Source organism: Lolium rigidum, chromosome 1 (genome assembly GCF_022539505.1).
Source record: "Lolium rigidum isolate FL_2022 chromosome 1, APGP_CSIRO_Lrig_0.1, whole genome shotgun sequence".
Classification (NCBI taxonomy): Eukaryota; Viridiplantae; Streptophyta; class Magnoliopsida; order Poales; family Poaceae; genus Lolium; species Lolium rigidum.
This window is the reverse complement of record NC_061508.1, coordinates 75,601,420-75,624,689: the sequence shown is the minus strand read 5'-3', so window position 1 is coordinate 75,624,689 and position 23,270 is coordinate 75,601,420. Positions and strand designations below refer to the sequence as shown.

Sequence of the window (23,270 nt, the reverse complement as noted above, 5' to 3'; positions counted from 1 at the left end):
CCGAGCAGTTAACGATTACCGATTTCCTTACCATTGCTTTGATGCATGACTTTGACCACTAATTTGTACAAAATTATATGTTCTCAGAATGTATAAACATCCTTAATTTTTTTGGATATATTATAAGTACAAATTATACTCAAACCTAAAATAAAATGTTGAACAGCGAATTTAAGTGTGCCTTCTTTTTGTTTTGCGAAAAGGGTACATATTTTAATACTCCCTCCCCCACAAATAGCATGCATGTGTAGGCTCTCCAAATATTATATATACTAGTACTACTGTAGGTCTGTAGCCACATACATCATGGCTATTGCTCCGGTGTCCCCCCCTCTAAACTTTGTTCTATTTAGACGGCTAGGATCTGCTGATACCCCTTCGTGGGTTGACTTAACATGTGTGTTTGGTTCATGGGCAAACATGTACGGGATGGGATGGGATAAAATATGTTTAATTAACGATTAATAGAAAATATAAATATGCCATTAACACACCGGTTAATATGTAATTAATGGGTCCTTTTCCCTTTGTGGTGGAGGCCGGACCTACCGGGCGGCCGCCTACCCGTGCCTAGCAAGGTCACTACCCGCACATACTTAGCGAGGCCGTTTCTTCGACTGGGTGTGGCGCAGACGTAGCAAGCTCGTTGCTCGCCACGCCATGGAGGCCGCCGCCGCCGAGCTAGGGAGCCACGTTGAAAATCAAGCCCGTCGCTTACCGCGCCCTGGAGGCCGCCGATGTCGAGCTGGGGAGCCACGCGGAAAAGCAAGCCCACCGCTCGCCGTGACATGGTGGCCGCCGCTGAGCTGGGGAGCCACACATACGACGGTGGCAGGTGTCGGAGTCGCGTCAACGGCCATGGATTCTCCGACGGCTAGTGAGATTAGTCATGAAATTCGCGGATCATATGGTCCAGCCTTTCTCATAAATATACGGCTTTTGGGATGGGATCATCCATATTTTCTGGTCACGAACCAAACGCACGTTTACCACTGAACGTCGTTCGCCAAGGGGGGGACACCGGAGCACAGCCCATACATCATATATACATATTTTAATACTAGCTAGCTAGCCATTTGAGCGTAAGTGTGCAGTGTCTTTATGTACATGGCATATTTCTAAGAGCCTATGCAGTCCTCCCTTTGGCCGGCTCTTATCCGTATACACGCATAATATCCCTCCCATTTAGACCAAGCCAGGTACGTTTTCTTCCTCTTATCCTGGTCTTTCCTTCTCCCACGTGGAATTCTTCCTGTCTATATGTAGGCTGAGAGGTGATATCTAGATAGATGGATATTTGTGTGTCAGAGAGATGGAGGTAAAGGAGAAGGCTAAGGCAGAAATGGTAGTGAAGAGAACCAGGATGAACAGCAGCACGACGACTGCGCCAGTGGAGAGGAAGGAGACGGAGAAGGAGAGGAGGCAGCACATGAAGGAGCTTTATGCAAAGCTTGCCTCCTTAATCCCAAAAGAACACTGCTCCTCCACTGTAAGCATTGCTGAATGTAATTTCTTTGTTTAATTACATTCTTATCTTTTTCCCTACATTAGCTATGTACCGCAGTCTCCATTTCGACTAGGAAAGGAAACACGAGAATGCTAAGTAGCGCGGTTTATCCAGCTCCACGTGCATTTTTAACAATAGTTATACATATGTTCTTAACTATAGCCCTTCTCTTCACATAAAATATCGTAATTAAGGAGACCAAATAAGTTATATGGGCATCTAATCTTCTGGCAATATGTTGCTAGCTCTCCTCATCAAGGGCAACACACGAAGTCACATGATACTTTTGTCATTACACACAGGGGCGTGTGTGTTAGTTTTTGGTGAGAGGAAAAGTACCTTATTACAGCATCTCCACTCGCGTCCCCCAAACCGTCCCCAAAGCGATTTGGAGTGTGCCGGACAAAAAAACGTTCCCAGCCGCGTTCCCCAAAGCCGCTTTTTGTCCGGCGCGCCCGATACGGTGTCCGGTGCCCCCAGGCCGTCCCCGCCCCACAGGGACGCTCCGGGCACGCCGGACACAACGAAAAGCGAGGCGCGCGGGCTCCCACATGTCGGCGACTATTTCCATAAACCGTTGGTTCGCGCCTTTTTTCTCGTCGCTCCTTCCCTCCCGCGCTTCCCACCCCTCCGCCGCCGCTGGATTTACCGGCCGTTTCGACGAATGATCTCTTATGAGAGTCGGCACCGTCGTCGCGGCTGGCACTCTCGCCGGTCGTTCCGCCGCCGCCGCTTCGCCAGCGCGTCCCAGAACGCGGCGTCAAATCCGCCCCACCTCCGCGCACACAAGGTGCTCGACGACTTGCCAGGTACGCGTGATTGGCCGCTGTTCGTTGCCACGTCTTCCGCGGCGCAATTTTAACCATTGATTTTGCTTCAGACATGGATAGCGACGACGAGATGATTGCCCTACTGCTGGAGGACGAGCAAGCCTTCGACGATGACCTCAGGGAGCATTTGCTGATCATCGCGTCCCTCCAGGACGTGCTTGACGCCGAGGCGGAGAAGAGGAAGAGGCCACGCCGCGGAGGATCAAGGCCGGGGAGAAAGAAGTCGAAGCCCCGGCAGAGAATGGAGGGGCATACCGTGCTGCACAATGACTACTTCGCAAATGAGGCAACACATGCCGACAAATTTCGGCACCGGTATAGGATGAGCAAGGGTCTGTTCATGAATATCCTCCACGACGTTGAGAGTTCGACCCCTACTTCAAGCTCAAGCACGACGCTGTAGGCGATGTCGGGCTCTCGTCGATTCAGAAGTGCACCGCTGCCATGAGGATGCTTGCATACGGAGCACCTGCCGATACACATGACGACTACCTTCGCATGAGTGAGTCTACTGCCATTGAGTGCTGTAACATCTCAAAAATTCAAAACAAAACAAATGAATTTCCCTTGTTCCAAATTTTGGAACCAACAAAAACTTTTATTAAATGAAGTATGATACATAGTGATCTTGTTTAATTCTTGTGCTATTGCATGATTGATTGTTATAGTAGTTTGAAATAACCTTAAACCCTAAAACTCACCCCTCTTTCCACCATCCTAGCTAAAATAAAATAAAAGAAAATTAAATAAGAAAAAGGTATATGTGCCTATGGTTATTTTTACAAATCTTTACCCTAGACCTTTCTACTTTGTTAGAGGTTTGGAAAACCTTCATACACTCTACCTAGCACTTATCAAACCAAATCCAAAGTGAAACCAAAGAAATTAAAAAGAAACTAAAAATGCCATAGAGGCATATGAGAGTAAAATGCAAATTTATGAATTTGGGAACCCTGACCCTAATATTTGTTATGAATGGTGGGATCACTCCTATATACCATTTCAACACTCAACCACACCATTTGGGCCAAACCAAGTCAAACTAAAACTAAAATGCAACATATGCATAAAGGCATATGTGACACATAGCCATAATAATCAATTTTTGCCCTATGACTTTAAACCTTGACCAAAGGATGTGAGACCATTTCTAAACTTCATATAACCCTAAATTGACCCTAACCCATGTCCAAGTGAAGCAAGATCAACACTTTACAAAAATAATAAAAAGTGACACATCACCTCTTATGTGTTATGGCCATTTTTGCAAATCTTTGAACAAGACCATTTGAATTGGTTTCAATGGTTTGAAAATGTTTCTAAACCAATAAGAATCACATTAGAGTCAACCAAAGTCAATTCAAATGAAGAGAAATCACATAGTGAGAAAATCCCCAAAATTCACTCACATACATTTAGCCAAATTTGCAAATCTTCAACCAAGGCCACCATTGCTTGATCCCTTGCTTGTAAAACTCTTATATGTGATACACTAACACTTTTGCATCCTTGGATCAAGAATCAAATAGCAAGAAATCAAGATTTCATCATACATATGATAATGGTCACTTAACCCAAAATTATTTTCTTCACTACTTTACCCCTCTGTATTTCTCAATTCTTAAACTAAGCAAGGTCAACTAAAGCCAGGTCATCCAAGAACATGTCAAGGTGAGTAACTTTGATGTTGACCACCCTCCCTAAAGTTGACTAGGTTGACCAGAATAAGAGGGCAAAGAGGGAACCCGAGAGAGAGAAGAAGATCACCTCAAATTTGAAATGTTGCAAATCACTTCCAAATTGAGTGCCACCACCACCAATACCTCACATTAATTATATAATTGAGATGTACCAAAAAGAATTCCAAAATTCGACAAAAATATTCATGCGGGCATTGTGTCAAACACTTGGCAGGCAAGAACCCGAATTGTGTTACACACTATTATCCATCAGTTTCTTCACTAAACCACTTTAAACTCGTGATCATTAGCTAGCTCTAGGACCCCTGCATCCTCCCAGTACCTCCTTGATCGATTAAAGTGAGAGAGAGAGGGAGAAGAAAACCCTAAAACCGAACATGCCATTGCACTTTCGGCCACCTTTGGCATCTCCATCCCCGGCCACCATCTCACCTCTTCTTCTTGTCCTGGAGTATCCCCGCAACACAAGGACACAGGCGGTACACGGCCCAGCCTCGCCAAGCCACGGTATTGGCCGGAACGCGCTCGCCCAAAACCCGCCAGATCATGCCAGCACGCGCGGTGATCGCGCTCTGGCCACGCAAGGACGCGCCAGGACGCCCAGCACTTGATCGACGCCGTCCTCCCCCTGCATCCCTATCACTGAAACAAGGATCGCCTACTCGCCCTCTACCAGCTAGCCACACTCAAACGCCGGCGGCCGCCTCGTCACCGTCGTCCTCGTCGGGATAATACCGCGCACGCCGTGGCAGAACTCGCATGCGCCCGAGCCACTCTATCACGCCTTGGACGCTCTAGCTGTACCTTGAGCATCGCCTAGACGTCGCCTACAAGATGCTGTCCTCGCCACGCCCTTTCGCACACCGGAGCGGCCGCGCCATGGACACCCTCTCACAGCACCGTCGGACACCTCGCCATCTATAAATAGGGGCACCCAGAGCACACTCCCTTCACACCAATCTCCTCCCCTCTCCTCACTGACTCTGCCTGACCACCCAATTTCACCTCATCTCGCCGGAGCCGCCCCAATTGGAAGCTCAGAGCCGCCGGAGCTCGCAGACCATCGCCAGTGATCCACGCCTCCTCAAGCTCCGCCACTGTACCAGGAGCCTCTTCCCCCTCGCCAACGTCGCCTCGAACCTCGACATCGACCGCCGGCGACCTACAGCGCCCTCCGACCCCCTAGGTACGCCGCCAGCACGCCGGGATCTCGTCGGAGACGACGAGGCTCCACGGCCGTTCGATCGCGTTCTGATCTAACGGATCACATAACGCATACCGTTTCGCGGGTTATGAACCGCTGACGGGTGGCCCCCACCTCGTCAGGCGGCCCGCGCACACGGGCTGTGTTGCTGGGCCGTGCTACTCTGTTTAATTCGTTTCGGCCCATTCTGTTTTCCCGCGTGGCCCAATAATTCAAATATGATCTATTCCATTTAGTTCAAATCCAATGCTGATGCTGAATTCAAAGTTGAATAGTTTAAAATCTACTACACCAAATTTGACAAATTTTATATAATTGGAAAGCCCATGAAATTGTCTAAATGATGCCACTGGCCTCATATCCAAATTCGTATTAAATTTCAAATGACAAAAATAACAAGGCAGAGACTTTTGCACATTCAAACTTTATTTAAAAATCAACCAAAATAGATTTTGAAGTAATTCCAATTCTAATAAATCGCAAATGATGTCCTCTAATTGATTATGCAATAACATAGCCCTGTTGTTTGTATGATCATGGACTAGATCAAATAAAATGGCTATGTAGTCATTTCTAGAATATTTTAAGTTGAAATTCAAACTCAACCCTAACATGAGATTTACCTCTCATTTAAGTTTTGATCCTAAGTACTAATAACCAAGGGGAATGACTTAGGCTAATGAACCCTTGAGAATTATTACTTAGAGATTTTAATTCATTTAGATGTTAAGTATTAAAACTATGTGAAGTGTAGCACTTCAAATTAAATGGAACTCACATATAATAGATATGAAATGTTGACTTTTGGGTCAACCTATATTTCATACCTTATTATGATATGGAGAGATTAAATCTTAATTTTAGGTAATGCAAAGAAATGAATTCTTTAAAGACCTACATTTCAAATTTTAGGAATTTAAATCTATGAGGTGTAGCACCTCATTTAAATCATTCTCACAAGTAATATTAAGTAATGTGATGACCCTTGTTGCTTGGTCTCATATTTGCTCACTTAAGAATATTAAATGATTGCCATAGTAGCATTTAAATTGTTCCAACTAATTATTAAATCATATGAGAGGTATCCCTCTCATTTAAACCTTTGTCTCAAGTAATTCTACATGAGGTAGAGACCCTGGTCTATTAACTCTCATATGGAATTATTTGATGATATTAAATCATTACTATGTTGGTATTAAATTGCATGAGGTGTATTCCCTCATTTAAATCATGTTTCTCAAATAATAAGTGTGAAGTAATACCTTAGTATTTGAGGAAATTAAATCTTAACAATATTTAATGAGAGGAGATTAGTTCTCCAAATAAATAAATAGAAACATTAATTAATATGAGAGGAAACTATTTCCTCCAAAGCATTAAAGAGTTATACTAATAAATAATTATAATGAGAGGAAATTATTGTTTTCTTTAAAATAAAACAAAGTAAATCACCATGCTAATAAGATGTGATGCTAGCATAGGCTTGTGTAAATCTTTGGTGTGTTTAGTCTAGCATGCAAGTTTTGTGTGGTGATTGTATCCTCGTATTCGTTTATAGACGCTAGTACCGAAGGCTACGAAGGGGACGACGAGAACATCTACGGAGAAGAAGGAGGAACATTTTGATCCATACACCAACCAAGGCAAGCTAATATTCTTGCAAGATACCCTAAGGCAAAGCTCTACAAGAGCAAGGCCTCACCCCCATTTAATTTATGCATAATGATCCTATCCCAAGTTTTTACCTTACAAGTTTTTGACTTTGGTTTATCAAAACTTTACTTGAGTTTATTTATCAAAGTTACTTTTTGATTCATGATTCATTTTTGTTTAGTTATGGAGTAGTGCAAGAGTATCAAACTTAGCCTAGAGCAATCCAGGTTATTTAGCACCCCTCATAACTAGTTGCTAGTGCTAAAGATTAAGATTGACTATTAGAGATGGGAACTTGTGAAAACCAATGACTTTGAAAACCTTGGAATGATGATGCATTCTATTGAAAGATTTTGAAGGTGAATATGACTGGTGAATGACTTGGTGAATTTTACGAAAACTGATGGTTGGGTTCGGATGCGATACCATTCCAATTTACAAGTACCCCCACAATACCTGATTATGAGTAGGGCTTAACTGGAAGTTTATGTGTCTTAGTATGGGTTCCCTCTAAACAAGCGTCATCGGGGTTATGCCCAAAGCTGCCTCCACAACACAACGAAACGACGTTAAAGAAGAGGTGAATGTCCGGCCCAAGCCACCGTGCGGTTCCCGGGTTGACTGCGGTTTCCACCGGGAGGCCAAGCTCATGGGGAGAGGTGCTCATACTAGCATATATAAGTAAAAGGTTATGGTTGATGATCCGCGTATCGAGTTACGATTATTCAGGGTTACCCCGACGGATGTAATCAAAAGTTGTGGCACAAGTGTACAACCTCTGCAGAGTGTAAACCTATTCGAATAGCCGCGTCCACGGTTAAGGACGGTTGGAAAGGCCATACTTGTTCCGTCATCAGACCATTTTCAAAAATGTGACCTATGACTTGTGTTTTAAATTTTGAAAGGTGAAGGGTGGATTTGAATTAAAACACAACCGAGTTGTGGGAATGACACTAATGTTCCCACTTGAGTTAGTCTAGTGAATCAAGCATCTTTACTAAATGTTTATGAAATAAACTTGGCTTTATGCAAATAAACCTAGAGCTTAGTATCCCCTTACTAGAATTGATAGTTCTTACACTAGTATTAGTTTGCGAGTACTTTAAAGTACTCATGGCTTTGTCCCTGGCTATTCAAATGGCCAGACTTTGAAGGAGAACAACCGTACGAGGAAGATGGACAACAGGACGTCTACGACAACTAGGACCGCTCCTGACGTCAAGCGTTGGCCTGTGGATTAGATAGCCACTACTTCTTCGCTTCCGCTATTTGCGATGTTCGTTGATCAATAGATCAACTACTATTGTAAGATTGGATCATGTGATCTACCTTTGTAAGATGATTATGTGTTGTAATAAATGATGACTCTATGATATTCAACTATTATGTCTCGCAACAACAATATTCCTGGGATTGCGATGTATGGCATAATAGGCATCTGGACTTAAAAATCCGGGTGTTGACAAGTTGGTATCAGAGCCATTGTTTGACCTTAGGAGACCCTAGTTAGAATGGACGTTCTGAAAAACCTAAGTTCAAAAACAAAAGAAGTGAATATTTTTGGAAAAACTTAGTCACTTTCGTATCTTTGAGATCTTGTTAAAAATAAGAAGTCATGCTCTTCCTTATAAACCTACATAAAATTTTGACACACTTGTTCACTCTCTAAACTTACTCATCTATTTCCCTTTCAGATGGAGCCAACCAACGTCAAGTTTTACCAGCTTGGGAATGGCGGAGACTTGAGCTTCGAGAGGGACCTTGATGCCCTGTCGAACTTTCTTGGACGCCCCCACCCCGAGTTCCACGGAGTTGAGGTCAACGACCAGCACGGTGGGGAGCTTCGGTGGGTGATCACCGCTGATCCGAGAGGCAAGATGGAGCCTCCTACTTCCGAGAGGATCCTCTTCTCTTTCGGGGAAGGCAAGCGGCTGGACGGACCGACACGTGCTCTTCGAGAAGCACTTGCCCGTCTATGCGGGCAGAATGAGGCCGCCATCCGGGGAGAGCGCTTTGCGCATCTCGCAAGGCGTGACTCCGATGGAGAACCCATGGACCTGCCGCTCCACCCCGAGCTGAGGCACCATGTGGATCACCCGGACTTCATGTCTGTTCCACACCCGGAAGGAGCTGGACAACTCGCGTGCCTACGCCAACCGGACCCACATGGCATTGGCTCATCATGCCGATGCTATCAAGCTGCTCGCCAAGGACCGCAAGTCACTCCGTCCGCAGCGTGCCGAGAATGACGTTACCATCGAGCGCCTTCGCGCCGGATAGTATCCTTGGAGGCCACTGTCAAGGCTCAAGAAGATCAGCTGAATGGGATGGATGAAGACGGTGAAGACATTCAGGGAGGAGAAGCCTTCCTGAGTGATGAAGAGGACTTCGAGGAGGACGAATTCACTGAAGAGGAGGACTATGAGTTTCTGGAGGCCGGAGAGGATGGAATCATCCCGATCGATGTGGATGATGAGGATGAGTAGTTGCACTAGTTCACATGTGTAGGTGTAAGTTTGTATCAGGATCCCCTTGTATCGTAGAGCGATGAATGGTTCTTAAAACCAACGGTGTGTTAGCCTTGTAATGTGTGATGTTTGGTATGAATGAAAAAGTGTTGTTGGTTGTACCCCCTCAACACTACTCAAGTTTTAAAACTTTTCAAGTTTATCTCAAATAAACCATAGAAATTCCCCCCTTACCTTATGATCTACCTATTGTTCAGATGGCCCCTCCTACCCGCAACAACCCCCGTGCCCAAGCCAACCAGACGCACATTGAGCACGCCAAGATGACTGACACCATCAACATCCTTGCCATGGAGCGCAAGGCACTTCGTCATCAACACGCCAAGAAGGACTACCTCATTGCTCGCCTCCGCGTCAGAATAGCATCACTGGAGCAGCTCATCTCAATACCCAACCATGCCCCCAGAGGCAAGTCCACTGTGACTTGCTATGAATGTGGTGTTACTGGTCATTACTCTAGGAAGTGCCCGATAAAAGCCGCCAACAATGCCCCAAGGACTGGAAGCAATGCTGTACCCATTACCCAAAAGGACAAGTCAACGGTAACCTGCTATGAATGTTGAATTGTGGGTCATTACTCCAATGAATGCCCCAAGAAGCTTGCTAGGACTGCCTTCAATACCGCTGCAAGCGCCGCAGCAGCGCGCTATGCCACAACTGGAAGGAAGTTTGCCCCAAACTACCCACACAACCGCAACGGTCGTTACTACCGCTTGAATGCCACTGAAGCCCAGGAAGCACCCCAGACCATGCCAAGTATGTCTGCCTGTTAATAAAATATTCAATCTCTCTTAGGAACCTAACTTTTCTTAAAATCTCGGGACGAGATTTGTTTAAGGGGGAAGGGTTTGTAACATCTCAAAAATTCAAAACAAAACAAATGAATTTCCCTTGTTCCAAATTTTGGAACCAACAAAAACTTTTATTAAATGAAGTATGATACATAGTGATCTTGTTTAATTCTTGTGCTATTGCATGATTGATTGTTATAGTAGTTTGAAATAACCTTAAACCCTAAAACTCACCCCTATTTCCACCATCCTAGCTAAAATAAAATAAAAGAAAATTAAATAAGAAAAAGGTATATGTGCCTATGGTTATTTTTACAAATCTTTACCCTAGACCTTTCTACTTTGTTAGAGGTTTGGAAAACCTTCATACACTCTACCTAGCACTTATCAAACCAAATCCAAAGTGAAACCAAAGAAATTAAAAAGAAACTAAAAATGCCATAGAGGCATATGAGAGTAAAATGCAAATTTATGAATTTGGGAACACTGACCCTAATATTTGTTATGAATGGTGGGATCACTCCTATATACCATTTCAACACTCAACCACACCATTTGGGCCAAACCAAGTCAAACTAAAACTAAAATGCAACATATGCATAAAGGCATATGTGACACATAGCCATAATAATCAATTTTTGCCCTATGACTTTAAACCTTGACCAAAGGATGTGAGACCATTTCTAAACTTCATATAACCCTAAATTGACCCTAACCCATGTCCAAGTGAAGCAAGATCAACACTTTACAAAAATAATAAAAAGTGACACATCACCTCTTATGTGTTATGGCCATTTTTGCAAATCTTTGAACAAGACCATTTGAATTGGTTTCAATGGTTTGAAAATGTTTCTAAACCAATAAGAATCACATTAGAGTCAACCAAAGTCAATTCAAATGAAGAGAAATCACATAGTGAGAAAATCCCCAAAATTCACTCACATACATTTAGCCCAATTTGCAAATCTTCAACCAAGGCCACCATTGCTTGATCCCTTGCTTGTAAAACTCTTATATGTGATACACTAACACTTTTGCATCCTTGGATCAAGAATCAAATAGCAAGAAATCAAGATTTCATCATACATATGATAATGGTCACTTAACCCAAAATTATTTTCTTCACTACTTTACCCCTCTGTATTTCTCAATTCTTAAACTAAGCAAGGTCAACTAAAGCCAGGTCATCCAAGAACATGTCAAGGTGAGTAACTTTGATGTTGACCACCCTCCCTAAAGTTGACTAGGTTGACCAGAATAAGAGGGCAAAGAGGGAACCCGAGAGAGAGAAGAAGATCACCTCAAATTTGAAATGTTGCAAATCACTTCCAAATTGAGTGCCACCACCACCAATACCTCACATTAATTATATAATTGAGATGTACCAAAAAGAATTCCAAAATTCGACAAAAATATTCATGCGGGCATTGTGTCAAACACTTGGCAGGCAAGAATCCAGAAGTGTGTTACACACTATTATCCATCAGTTTCTTCACTAAACCACTTTAAACTCGTGATCATTAGCTAGCTCTAGGACCCCTGCATCCTCCCAGTACCTCCTTGATCGATTAAAGTGAGAGAGAGGGAGAAGAAAACCCTAAAACTGAGCATGCCATTGCACTTTCGGCCACCTTTGGCATCTCCATCCCTGGCCACCATCTCACCTCTTCTTCTTGTCCTGGAGTATCCCTGCAACACAAGGACACAGGCGGTACACGGCCCAGCCTCGCCAAGCCACGGTATTGGCCGGAACGCGCTCGCCCAAAACCCGCCAGATCATGCCAGCACGCGCGGTGATCGCGCTCTGGCCACGCAAGGACGCGCCAGGACGCCCAGCACTTGATCGACGCCGTCCTCCCCCTGCATCCCTATCACTGAAACGAGGATCGCCTACTCGCCCTCTACCAGCTAGCCACACTCAAACGCCTGCGGCCGCCTCGTCACCGTCGTCCTCGTCGGGATTATACCGCGCACGCCGTGGCAGAACTCGCATGCGCCCGAGCCACTCTATCACGCCTTGGACGCTCTAGCTGTACCTTGAGCATCGCCTAGGCGTCGCCTACAAGATGCTATCTTCGCCACGCCCTTTCGCACACCGGAGCGGCCGCGCCATGGACACCCTCTCACAGCACCGTCGGACACCTCGCCATCTATAAATAGGGGCACCCAAGCACACTCCCTTCACACCAATCTCCTCCCTCTCCTCACTGACTCTGCCTGACCACCCAATTTCACCTCATCTCGCCGGAGCCGCCCCAATTGGAAGCTCAGAGCCGCCGGAGCTCGCAGACCATCGCCAGTGATCCACGCCTCCTCAAGCTCCGCCACTGTACCAGGAGCCTCTTCCCCCTCGCCAATGTCGCCTCGAACCTCGACATCGACCGCCGGCGACCTACAGCGCCCTCCGACCCCCTAGGTACGCCGCCAGCACGCCGGGATCTCGTCGGAGACGACGAGGCTCCACGGCCGTTCGATCGCGTTCTGATCTAACGGATCACATAACGCATACCGTTTCGCGGGTTATGAACCGCTGACGGGTGGCCCCCACCTCGTCAGGCGGCCCGCGCACACGGGCTGTGTTGCTGGGCCGTGCTACTCTGTTTAATTCGTTTCGGCCCATTCTGTTTTCCCGCGTGGCCCAATAATTCAAATATGATCTATTCCATTTAGTTCAAATCCAATGCTGATGCTGAATTCAAAGTTGAATAGTTTAAAATCTACTACACCAAATTTGACAAATTTTATATAATTGGAAAGCCCATGAAATTGTCTAAATGATGCCACTGGCCTCATATCCAAATTCGTATTAAATTTCAAATGACAAAAATAACAAGGCAGAGACTTTTGCACATTCAAACTTTATTTAAAAATCAACCAAAATAGATTTTGAAGTAATTCCAATTCTAATAAATCGCAAATGATGTCCTCTAATTGATTATGCAATAACATAGCCCTGTTGTTTGTATGATCATGGACTAGATCAAATAAAATGGCTATGTAGTCATTTCTAGAATATTTTAAGTTGAAATTCAAACTCAACCCTAACATGAGATTTACCTCTCATTTAAGTTTTGATCCTAAGTACTAATAACCAAGGGGAATGACTTTGGCTAATGAACCCTTGAGAATTATTACTTAGAGATTTTAATTCATTTAGATGTTAAGTATTAAAACTATGTGAAGTGTAGCACTTCAAATTAAATGGAACTCACATATAATAGATATGAAATGTTGACTTTTGGGTCAACCTATATTTCATACCTTATTATGATATGGAGAGATTAAATCTTAATTTTAGGTAATGCAAAGAAATGAATTCTTTAAAGACCTACATTTCAAATTTTAGGAATTTAAATCTATGAGGTGTAGCACCTCATTTAAATCATTCTCACAAGTAATATTAAGTAATGTGATGACCCTTGTTGCTTGGTCTCATATTTCCTCACTTAAGAATATTAAATGATTGCCATAGTAGCATTTAAATTGTTCCAACTAATTATTAAATCATATGAGAGGTATCCCTCTCATTTAAACCTTTGTCTCAAGTAATTCTACATGAGGTAGAGACCCTGGTCTATTAACTCTCATATGGAATTATTTGATGATATTAAATCATTACTATGTTGGTATTAAATTGCATGAGGTGTATTCCCTCATTTAAATCATGTTTCTCAAATAATAAGTGTGAAGTGTTGACCTTAGTCAACATGTGCTCATACCTTAGTATTTGAGGAAATTAAATCTTAACAATATTTAATGAGAGGAGATTAGTTCTCCAAATAAATAAATAGAAACATTAATTAATATGAGAGGAAACTATTTCCTCCAAAGCATTAAAGAGTTATACTAATAAATAATTATAATGAGAGGAAATTATTGTTTTCTTTAAAATAAAACAAAGTAAATCACCATGCTAATAAGATGTGATGCTAGCATAGGCTTGTGTGAATCTTTGGTGTGTTTAGTCTAGCATGCAAGTTTTGTGTGGTGATTGTATCCTCGTATTCGTTTATAGACGCTAGTACCGAAGGCTACAAAGGGGACGACGAGAACATCTACGGAGAAGAAGGAGGAACATTTTGATCCATACACCAACCAAGGCAAGCTAATATTCTTGCAAGATACCCTAAGGCAAAGCTCTACAAGAGCAAGGCCTCACCCCCATTTAATTTATGCATAATGATCCTATCCCAAGTTTTTACCTTACAAGTTTTTGACTTTGGTTTATCAAAACTTTACTTGAGTTTATTTATCAAAGTTACTTTTTGATTCATGATTCATTTTTGTTTAGTTATGCAGTAGTGCAAGAGTATCAAACTTAGCCTAGAGCAATCCAGGTTATTTAGCACCCCTCATAACTAATTGCTAGTGCTAAAGATTAAGATTGACTATTAGAGATGGGAACTTGTGAAAACCAATGACTTTGAAAACCTTGGAATGATGATGCATTCTATTGAAAGATTTTGAAGGTGAATATGACTGGTGAATGACTTGGTGAATTTTACGAAAACCGATGGTTGGGTTCGGATGCGATACCATTCCAATTTACAAGTACCCCCACAATACCCGATTATGGGTAGGGCTTAACTCGGAAGTTTATGTGTCTTAGTATGGGTTCCCTCTAAACAAGCGTCATCGGGGTTATGCCCAAAGCTGCCTCCACAACACAACGAAACGACGTTAAAGAAGAGGTGAATGTCCGGCCCAAGCCCCGTGCAGTTCCCGGGTTGACTGCGGTTTCCACCGGGAGGCCAAGCTCATGGGGAGAGGTGCTCATACTAGCATATATAAGTAAAAGGTTATGGTTGATGATCCGCGTACTGAGTTACGATTATTCAGGGTTACCCCTGATGGATGTAATCAAAAGTTGTGGCACAAGTGTACAACCTCTGCAGAGTGTAAACCTATTCGAATAGCCGCGTCCACGGTTAAGGACGGTTGGAAAGGCCATACTGTTCCGTCATCAGACCATTTTCAAAAATGTGACCTATGACTTGTGTTTTAAATTTTGAAAGGTGAAGGGTGGATTTGAATTAAAACACAACCGAGTTGTGGGAATGACACTAATGTTCCCACTTGAGTTAGTCTAGTGAATCAATCATCTTTACTAAATGTTTATGAAATAAACTTGGCTTTATGCAAATAAACCTAGAGCTTAGTATCCCCTTACTAGAATTGATAGTTCTTACACTAGTATTAGTTTGCGAGTACTTTAAAGTACTCATGGCTTTGTCCCTGGCTATTCAAATGGCCAGACTTTGAAGGAGAACAACAGTACGAGGAAGATGGACAACAGGACGTCTACGACAACTAGGACCGCTCCTGACGTCAAGCGTTGGCCTGTGGATTAGATAGCCACTACTACTTCGCTTCCGCTATTTGTGATGTTCGTTGATCAATAGATCAACTACTATTGTAAGATTGGATCATGTGATCTACCTTTGTAAGACGATTATGTGTTGTAATAAATGATGACTCTATGATATTCAACTATTATGTCTCGCAACAACAATATTCCTGGGATTGCGATGTATGGCATAATAGGCATCTGGACTTAAAAATCCGGGTGTTGACAAGTGCATGTACAGGTTTTGCCGAGTTGTGGTGGGAAAGTTTGGCAAATACTACTTGAGAGGGCCAACTTAGGAAGAGACTGCAAGGATCATGGCACAAAATGCTGCCAGAGGATTCCCTGGAATGCTTGGAAGCATCGATTGCATGCACTGGTCATGCAAGAACTGCCCGTTTGCTTGGCAAGGTATATACAAAGAGCGTCATGGATATTGCAGTGTGGTGCTTGAAGCTTTGGTAGATTATGACCTCTGGATTTGGCATTCTTTCTTTGGCATGGCGGGATCACACAATGACATCAACGTGTTGCAGCAGTCTCCGGTGTTCAGCAGATTAGTGGAAGGTCATGCTCCACCATGCACTATGAGGTCAATGGCCACCAATATACCAAAGGCTATTATCTAGCATATGGTATATATCCAGAATGGGCCACTTTTGTCAAAACAATCTCGAATCCATCAGGTCAGAAGAATTCCCACTTTGTTGCGCGACAGGAGGCTTGCAAGAAGGATGTCGAGCGGGCATTTGGTGTGCTTCAAGCTTAATTTGCAATTGTCCGGTACCCTGCTCTAAGCTGGTCTCACGATCAAATGTGGGATGTGATGCAGGCTTGTGTGATCATGCACAACATGATCATCGAGGATGACCGCAAGAATCATGTCAGGACACATGTTGGTCCCTATGAGTGTCAGGGCCCTCTTGCGGAGGTTGATCATGAGTTGCCTGCAGATTTTGCTGATTTCCTCGCCATGCACGCAGAGATCCGTGACAACAATGTTCACGAGCAACTTCAAGTTGATCTAGTTGAGCATTTGTGGAGGATCAAAGGATTATCAGCAAATACCGCGGCACCTTGATCTAGCCCTATTTATTACATTTGTTTAGTTGTTTTATTGTTTGTTGTATTTTAATTTGAAAACAATCTCCGCATACTAATAAATGGTTGTGTTTTCAAAAACCATTATTTCATGTTTGGGGCGGCGTTTGAGGGACGTGACTAGGAAGCGATGTCCCCCAAACGCGGCACGAACAAAACACGTCCCCCAAACGCTCGATCCGGCGCCGTTTGGGGGACGGTTTGGGGAACACGACTGGAGATGCTCTTACCTGAAGTACATGTTCTTAAACCTAGGTCCAGTTCTCCATTCTACTTAGTTGAATCTAGCTACTGCACTGCAAATTGTTAGCTTAACGACTATTTGAGTATATATTCTGGCATAATCTGAGTAGCAACAAGTCTTCCTGTAAAATCAAAGGTCCCATTTGAAATGCCTGTTTGTTTTGATGGAAGCTGACACAAATTATATGGTTTATCTTGCAAAATTACTGATCCAAATTGGTAGGTCAAAAAGTAAAAATATAACAATAATATTATTTCATTAAGTTTGCTCGTGAGAGGGATCAATGTCTTATGTGACTTTCCATGCGACCATTCGTCAAACTCAGAGTATAATAACTCTAAAAGGAAATCAAATAGACAAACTAATCATACATGCCATTACTGTTGCTCATACTTTATAACAAGTATGTGAAGATCTAACATTATTAGGAGGTACTCAGGTACATATCTCTCTAAAGAAATATCAACATGCTGGCAAAACGGAACCTCAACGATCGACTCGCAATCTTGAATGGATAATTTTTTTTTTATTATGAACACTCAAGTGATGAAGAAAAAATAGCAGGTTGTAAGTAAAGCTCCTATGTTTAGAAAGTATAATATGACACCACGTGCAAAAAACGGATTCTTAGAAACTTAGAATACATATGTAGACATAGAGTTTGACAAGGATTGTAGACCTAGTTTCTTGTACTCCAAGAGTCTTGTCTCTAGCTAGGTGTCCCTTTTTATATACCTCTTGAGGGTCATGTACATATTAAAAACATATATTAGGGTTCTACAACTTTTTCATGGTACCAGAGTGGTTAGTCACATGAGAGCGATCCTATGACTTCCTCCACTTTCACATCGCACGCCGCCCCCGAGGAAATCAATATTTTCTCCTTGGGGGGGGGGGGGCGACACCCGGTCTCAATCAACGATGGGACCGGTTCTTAAATTTTCAAATTTCCAGTTCCTAAATTTTCACATTAGATCGATTTTTCATTTACCCACATTCCGACGATCTTTGAGATGCCCTCAAATTCCGGTGAACCCGTTGACACCTAGTGCCAAGCGTTCAGCACATGGCCGAGTCTAGTGGACAAGATCCATCTTATGGTGCATGGCGGTAGTAATAAACATCCAGAGAAGACACGCGTTGGCTTCAGTACGCCGCCATGAATCTATGGAGATAAGCCGCACCATGCCACCATGAATCTCTAGAGGACTCCAAGTGCCACATGAGCTTGCATACCGGCCGGCTGTGTCAGGTTCTCAAGAATGTTTTTTTAAACAGTAGGCTCACTAGGAGTCCAGCTTTGAGTTAACAAAGCCAACAACCAGCCAGGGATTACACAAGGCGAACCGAACAAACACCCACACACACAACACCACACAACACAACATAATGGCCGAACGATACAAGGGCACACCCTGAAAGGCTTACAACTCAACACTACTAGCAAGCACCAAAGAGACATGCAAAGCGAAGACTACAACTCTCCAGCACCGAGGGCAACGAGCAGTGAAGGCGCGACGAGGCAATGCTAAAGAGCAGGATGGAGATTCATGAGCGAGGAAGGCCCCCTGAACTGGAAGCACCAAAACACATTCCAGTTCCCACACCGAAGAGGGCCCCTACCCGCCTTGGCTCGAAGGCGTCGAAACATCGGTCATGGGAAAAGCTCACCCGAGAGCTGGGGAAGTGCTGAACTTGAGCTCCGAGGCAGCCCCAGTACACGACCACTAGGAAGGGGGAGCACACCACACCGGCCAAACCGCCGCGGCCTAAGGACGGCCAGTGAGAAGCAGGAAAGCCACCTGGAGCAACTGCACGAGACCGAAGTTTCCACCTTCAACCTCACCGAGCATCGCACTCCCCAGGCGACGCCTCCAAGGAGGATACGGCGTGCAGCACATCGACGCCGCCCAATTTGAGAGATTTTGGGCTTTCACCCGGGAGGTTGGTCGGGGTGGAGACAGGGGACCTCAGCCATGCCTCCAAGGAGGAAGAACGGCGCCCGCAGGTGCGGCCGCTGCTGGGCCGAGCCAGCCAACCTAGGGTTTCCCCCGGTCCCGAACCACACACCAGCTCCCACCGCAATCCAGAGCGAGTAGCAAGGCGCCGCTAAGCCAAAATCAGGGAGGAGAGAGAGAAGAGGGGGAACAACCTCGATCTGACGGGGAGGTGGCCTCCATGCCGCAGCCACCACCCGCCACGGTCCAACCTCCCAAGAGGTCGCGACCGACGGCCAGGGTCACCCGCGCCGACGCCTACCGCGCGCGTCGTCGCCTCGCCTGAAGGACCGCCACCCCGGTCATGTAGTCCTCCAAATCGAAGCGGAGCGACGAGATCCTCGCCGCCACCGTCCTCAGCAGCCGCACGGCTTTCCGGCGGTCACCTCAGGGGGCGGCAAGGGAGGGGGAAATGTGGAAGGAGGGGCCTGGCGGCGCTAGGTTTGGACGCCGCCCGAGTCGCCCCAGCGGGAGCGACGCGGGGGCAGGAAGATTGGGTTCGTGCCCACCATCGGTTCTCAAGAACGTGTGCGCCTCGAGGGCTCTACATCCACAACTAGATGGTATCACCGAGCGACACGATTTCACCAACTCACCATGCTTCTCCACATGGCACCGACCACCGGAGGGTGCCCTCCTGGACCCTCGGTCACCCAGGAGTAAGCATACGATCCAAGTTCCACATAAGTTGGCTCCAGCATCGCAACTACAACGATCATAATTATGCATGTGCGAGAATTGCATCAGAACAAACTCTGCATCGGATCCACCGAGCCGAACAACGACAATAAGTCGTACTACGACTTTTCATAGCTAGGCTACAAGCCAAGATATTCGTCGAGCACGATAAGCGACATCACCATCCAAACACTAGGCCAAGATCCAATTATCGGCAACTTCTAAATATAAGGCCATAGACCTGACTTTAAATATAAAGCCCGAAGATCTAGATAATATAAGTTTTGAACCCACACGCAACACAGTATCGAAATCATCACCATCGTGAGAGACGCCTTCAAGAGGAACGCCATTGGCCACACCTCTGCTGCTCCGACATGCCTAACAATCATCGCCAAGGTCTACATCAATGTGGTCTTCATTAACAAAACAATCTCGTCAACACATCACCCGCTGATAGTACAATGATAGTACAATTGAAAGGGAGACGACCACGACATTGAGTGTGTCCCACGACAACAGCGACGACATTACAAGCGTCCAATGGCTAAGACTGCATCGACACACTACAACCATGCACATGATTCTTGCAAAACCGGAGTGTGCTCGGTGGATTTCCTCCCGTTCTACCAAAGCTGGTGGTCTCACCTACACCACGTCCTCTTATATCCACAAAATGCCTCTGACGGTATCCCTGAGGGTGCAAAACGTCGTCCACGGTAGTACCTTTGAAGGTTCAACCAAAGCTGGAGGTATCACCACCGCGTCCTCTTATATCCACAAAATGCTTCCGACGGTATCCCTGAGGGTGCAAAATGTCGCCCACGACAGTACCTTTGAAGGTTCAAAACGTCGCCCAAGAGTGCATCTCCATCAAAAAAGGAAAAAAGGAAGCGCGCATTTGCTTGCGCTTCCGGAGAATGTGGCTACATCGACTACGACTAGCACTACATCGACTACGGAGAGTACTACATCAACCACGACTATCTCGACCACGGCTACATCATGTTCGACTACCTCGACACATCAACAACAACTCCAGTCAACATTGTCCGCGTCATTACTTGGCGTACATGACACAGAGTGTAACTGCGAGATGGAAGAAAATGCACTAGAAAGGGACATTGATGATGACAAGGCAAATAAGGAGACAAAAATGTGAGACATCAAATCCAGTCGCAGGTCATCCGCTTCAATAACGCTACGACTAAGAAGAAATTTTATAATACAAAGGCGGACGTTAAGTTAGAATAGGACTCTAGACCTAGCTTCTTGTACTCCAAGTCTCTTCCCTTGTGCACCTTTTTATATGCCCCTTGAGGATCTTGAAATATAAAAAAACAGATATTAGGGTTCTAGAACATTTACACCAAGACGCTGGGGCTGGGGGTTATCCTATTTAGAAAAGAATCATATAAACATAATGTATCCGAAACCATTATTCCACAAGGAGATGAAATGGCCCGAATTAGAAATTTCAACTTCACAATGTTAATTATATGGGATGAAAGAAATCAGCATATTCGAATATGAGTTTCTGTTTTGCTCTAATGCATGTTTCTATTAACTTTATGGTGCAAAAATTATGTAGGATACATTGACATTGTTGGGCAGCTTGGATGAAGCAGTAACATACATCAAAAGGCTCAAGGATAGGGTTGACGAGCTACACAAAAGGAGGAGCTCTGCACAATATGTGGCTAGATTAAGAGGAGGAGCTTGTAGTGCCGTCTCGACGATGATGAGTGGTAGCATAGGGTCAGAGTTAGAAGTTGAGAAAGAAGAAAAAGGGTTGCTTGCACCGGTAGTGGAGGTTCGGTATCACAACGATTCGAGCATGGACGTGATGCTGATATGCAGCGTAAAGAGACCGATAAAGCTCCATGAGGTGATCGCCATACACCAGGAAGAAGGCGCGGAGATTGTCAATGCAAACCATTCCGTGGCTAGGCATAAAATATTCTACAGCATACACTCCAGGGTAATCAAATATGACCTACAACGCCATACCCAATCAAATGCATCCTCTGTTGAAACTTGATGACATTGTACACATTTTTTAGTGTTCTGCTTATATTTTTAACTTGCTAGAAAATGCATTAAGAATGTATAATGATATTTTATTTTTGAGCAAAATCTAACAACACTACTTGTAGTATATTAGGCTTAACTGTTTCCATTTTTTACGGCGGAAACTGTTTTCATATTTTACTAGGCAAAATTAAGAAATCTAGACATCACACTCTCTCGGAATTTATGTATTTATGAAAGGAGACAATATACATAAGAAGGTACAGTCGATGCTTTCTTTCAAATGATGGTTATTAATTTTTTCTCTTTTAATTATTTTCCATAATCAATAGAATCATATTCTTCTTTTACACATCAATAAATCTTCTCCCTGTAAACTGTGCAGGCTTTCAGCTCAAGAATTGGCGTTGATGTTTCAAGGGTCTCAGAAAGACTGGGAGCATTGGTATATAATGGATAAGTCATATCAATCAATATACCATGGAGAGAATATCAGAAACATCACTCAGGCGATACATGATGGTTAGTTAGTTACCCAATACAATGGATTAAACAACATATGTAATCATTCTCCATGTTTACTTCACAACATCACCGGTTTACACAGAAAATTAAGTTGGTCTTTGTTCGATCCATCAGCATGTATAATTTTATTCGCAAGTTTATCTGTCACAACGTTCTCAGTGTTCAATTTCTTGAAAAGGAGACTTCTGTATTCCAGGTTACATATTTTAAATCTGATGCAAGCCCTCAAGAGCAAAGACTACGACAAATCTGAAATCAATGTGTTGGTAAAGGAGGCTAGAAGTCTTTATATTCTAAATTTCGAATCCTTCTAATTTTCTTTTAGCCGCCGCACCTATAATAATGTTGCCCATGAGCTTGCAAAGCTGGATGCAAGTTCTGAGTTTGAGGACTCTTTCTGGGATGTTTCTTCTCCCAGCTGTATACTCTGTTGGACAGCGTATAAGTTTTTTTTTTTTGAGAAACATAGTACAAACGCAAGATGCTTACATACACGCGCAAACATTTACCCCAATGATCGCACACACGCACACACTACCCCTATGGGCACCTCCGAAAGAATGAGCCGGCAGATTGGATCTTGAAATTGACGAAGTCACCACGGGCGTCTCGCTGTCGACGGGAACGTCGCCTCCTACCGAATGAATATCCCGCCTTTATGATACACACATATATCAAACCTGGGTTTGAACATTGGTGGGCTGGAGGGTACAACCACCCTCCTAACCACCCAACCTCAGGTTGGTTCTCGGGACAGCATATAAGGTAATGGTGGTTAAGTAGCAGTTATTTGTGTAAAGAAAAAAGTGAACACAATATAAGTTACTTCTGATTGTACCATTTTTATGTTAGAAAAGTAGTTACCTAGCACATTGCACCAAATTAGCCAATACCTGAAATTTCCCCTCTTAGAATGAAATATTTGGAAGACCAAACATGTATACAATCTGTGAAGTTGTGTTCAAACAAAGTGCAATATTCGTAAGAATCAATATCCCAATGATTATAACCAGTTTGCAGGATAAGCCTAAAGTAGAAAAAATCATGTGAAAAAGAGAACAAATAAGAAAAGAGAAATATTGATAGGTATGACCACACCAATCACGTGTGAGCAGAGAAGCTAGCTCATGAAGA

The 23,270-nt window shown here is 44.0% G+C and overlaps 1 protein-coding gene across 2 annotated transcripts; it reads left to right on the top strand.

The window, feature by feature from the left end:
• The first annotated feature begins 1,101 nt into the window (after positions 1–1,101).
• On the top strand, positions 1,102–22,286 carry LOC124661514 (transcription factor bHLH168-like). Of its 2 annotated transcripts, XM_047200344.1 has the most exons (4): positions 1,102–1,199; positions 1,309–1,489; positions 21,172–21,561; positions 21,997–22,286. In XM_047200344.1, the coding sequence occupies exons 2-4, from the start codon at positions 1,313–1,315 to the stop codon at positions 22,069–22,071; spliced, it is 642 nt and encodes a 213-aa protein (XP_047056300.1). In that variant the 5' UTR covers positions 1,102–1,199; positions 1,309–1,312; the 3' UTR covers positions 22,072–22,286. The 2 variants fall into 2 exon arrangements, with proteins under 2 accessions (XP_047056300.1, XP_047055671.1); XM_047199715.1 differs by lacking the exon at positions 1,102–1,199 and having other exon boundaries at positions 1,241–1,489.
• Positions 22,287–23,270: the final 984 nt, after the last annotated feature.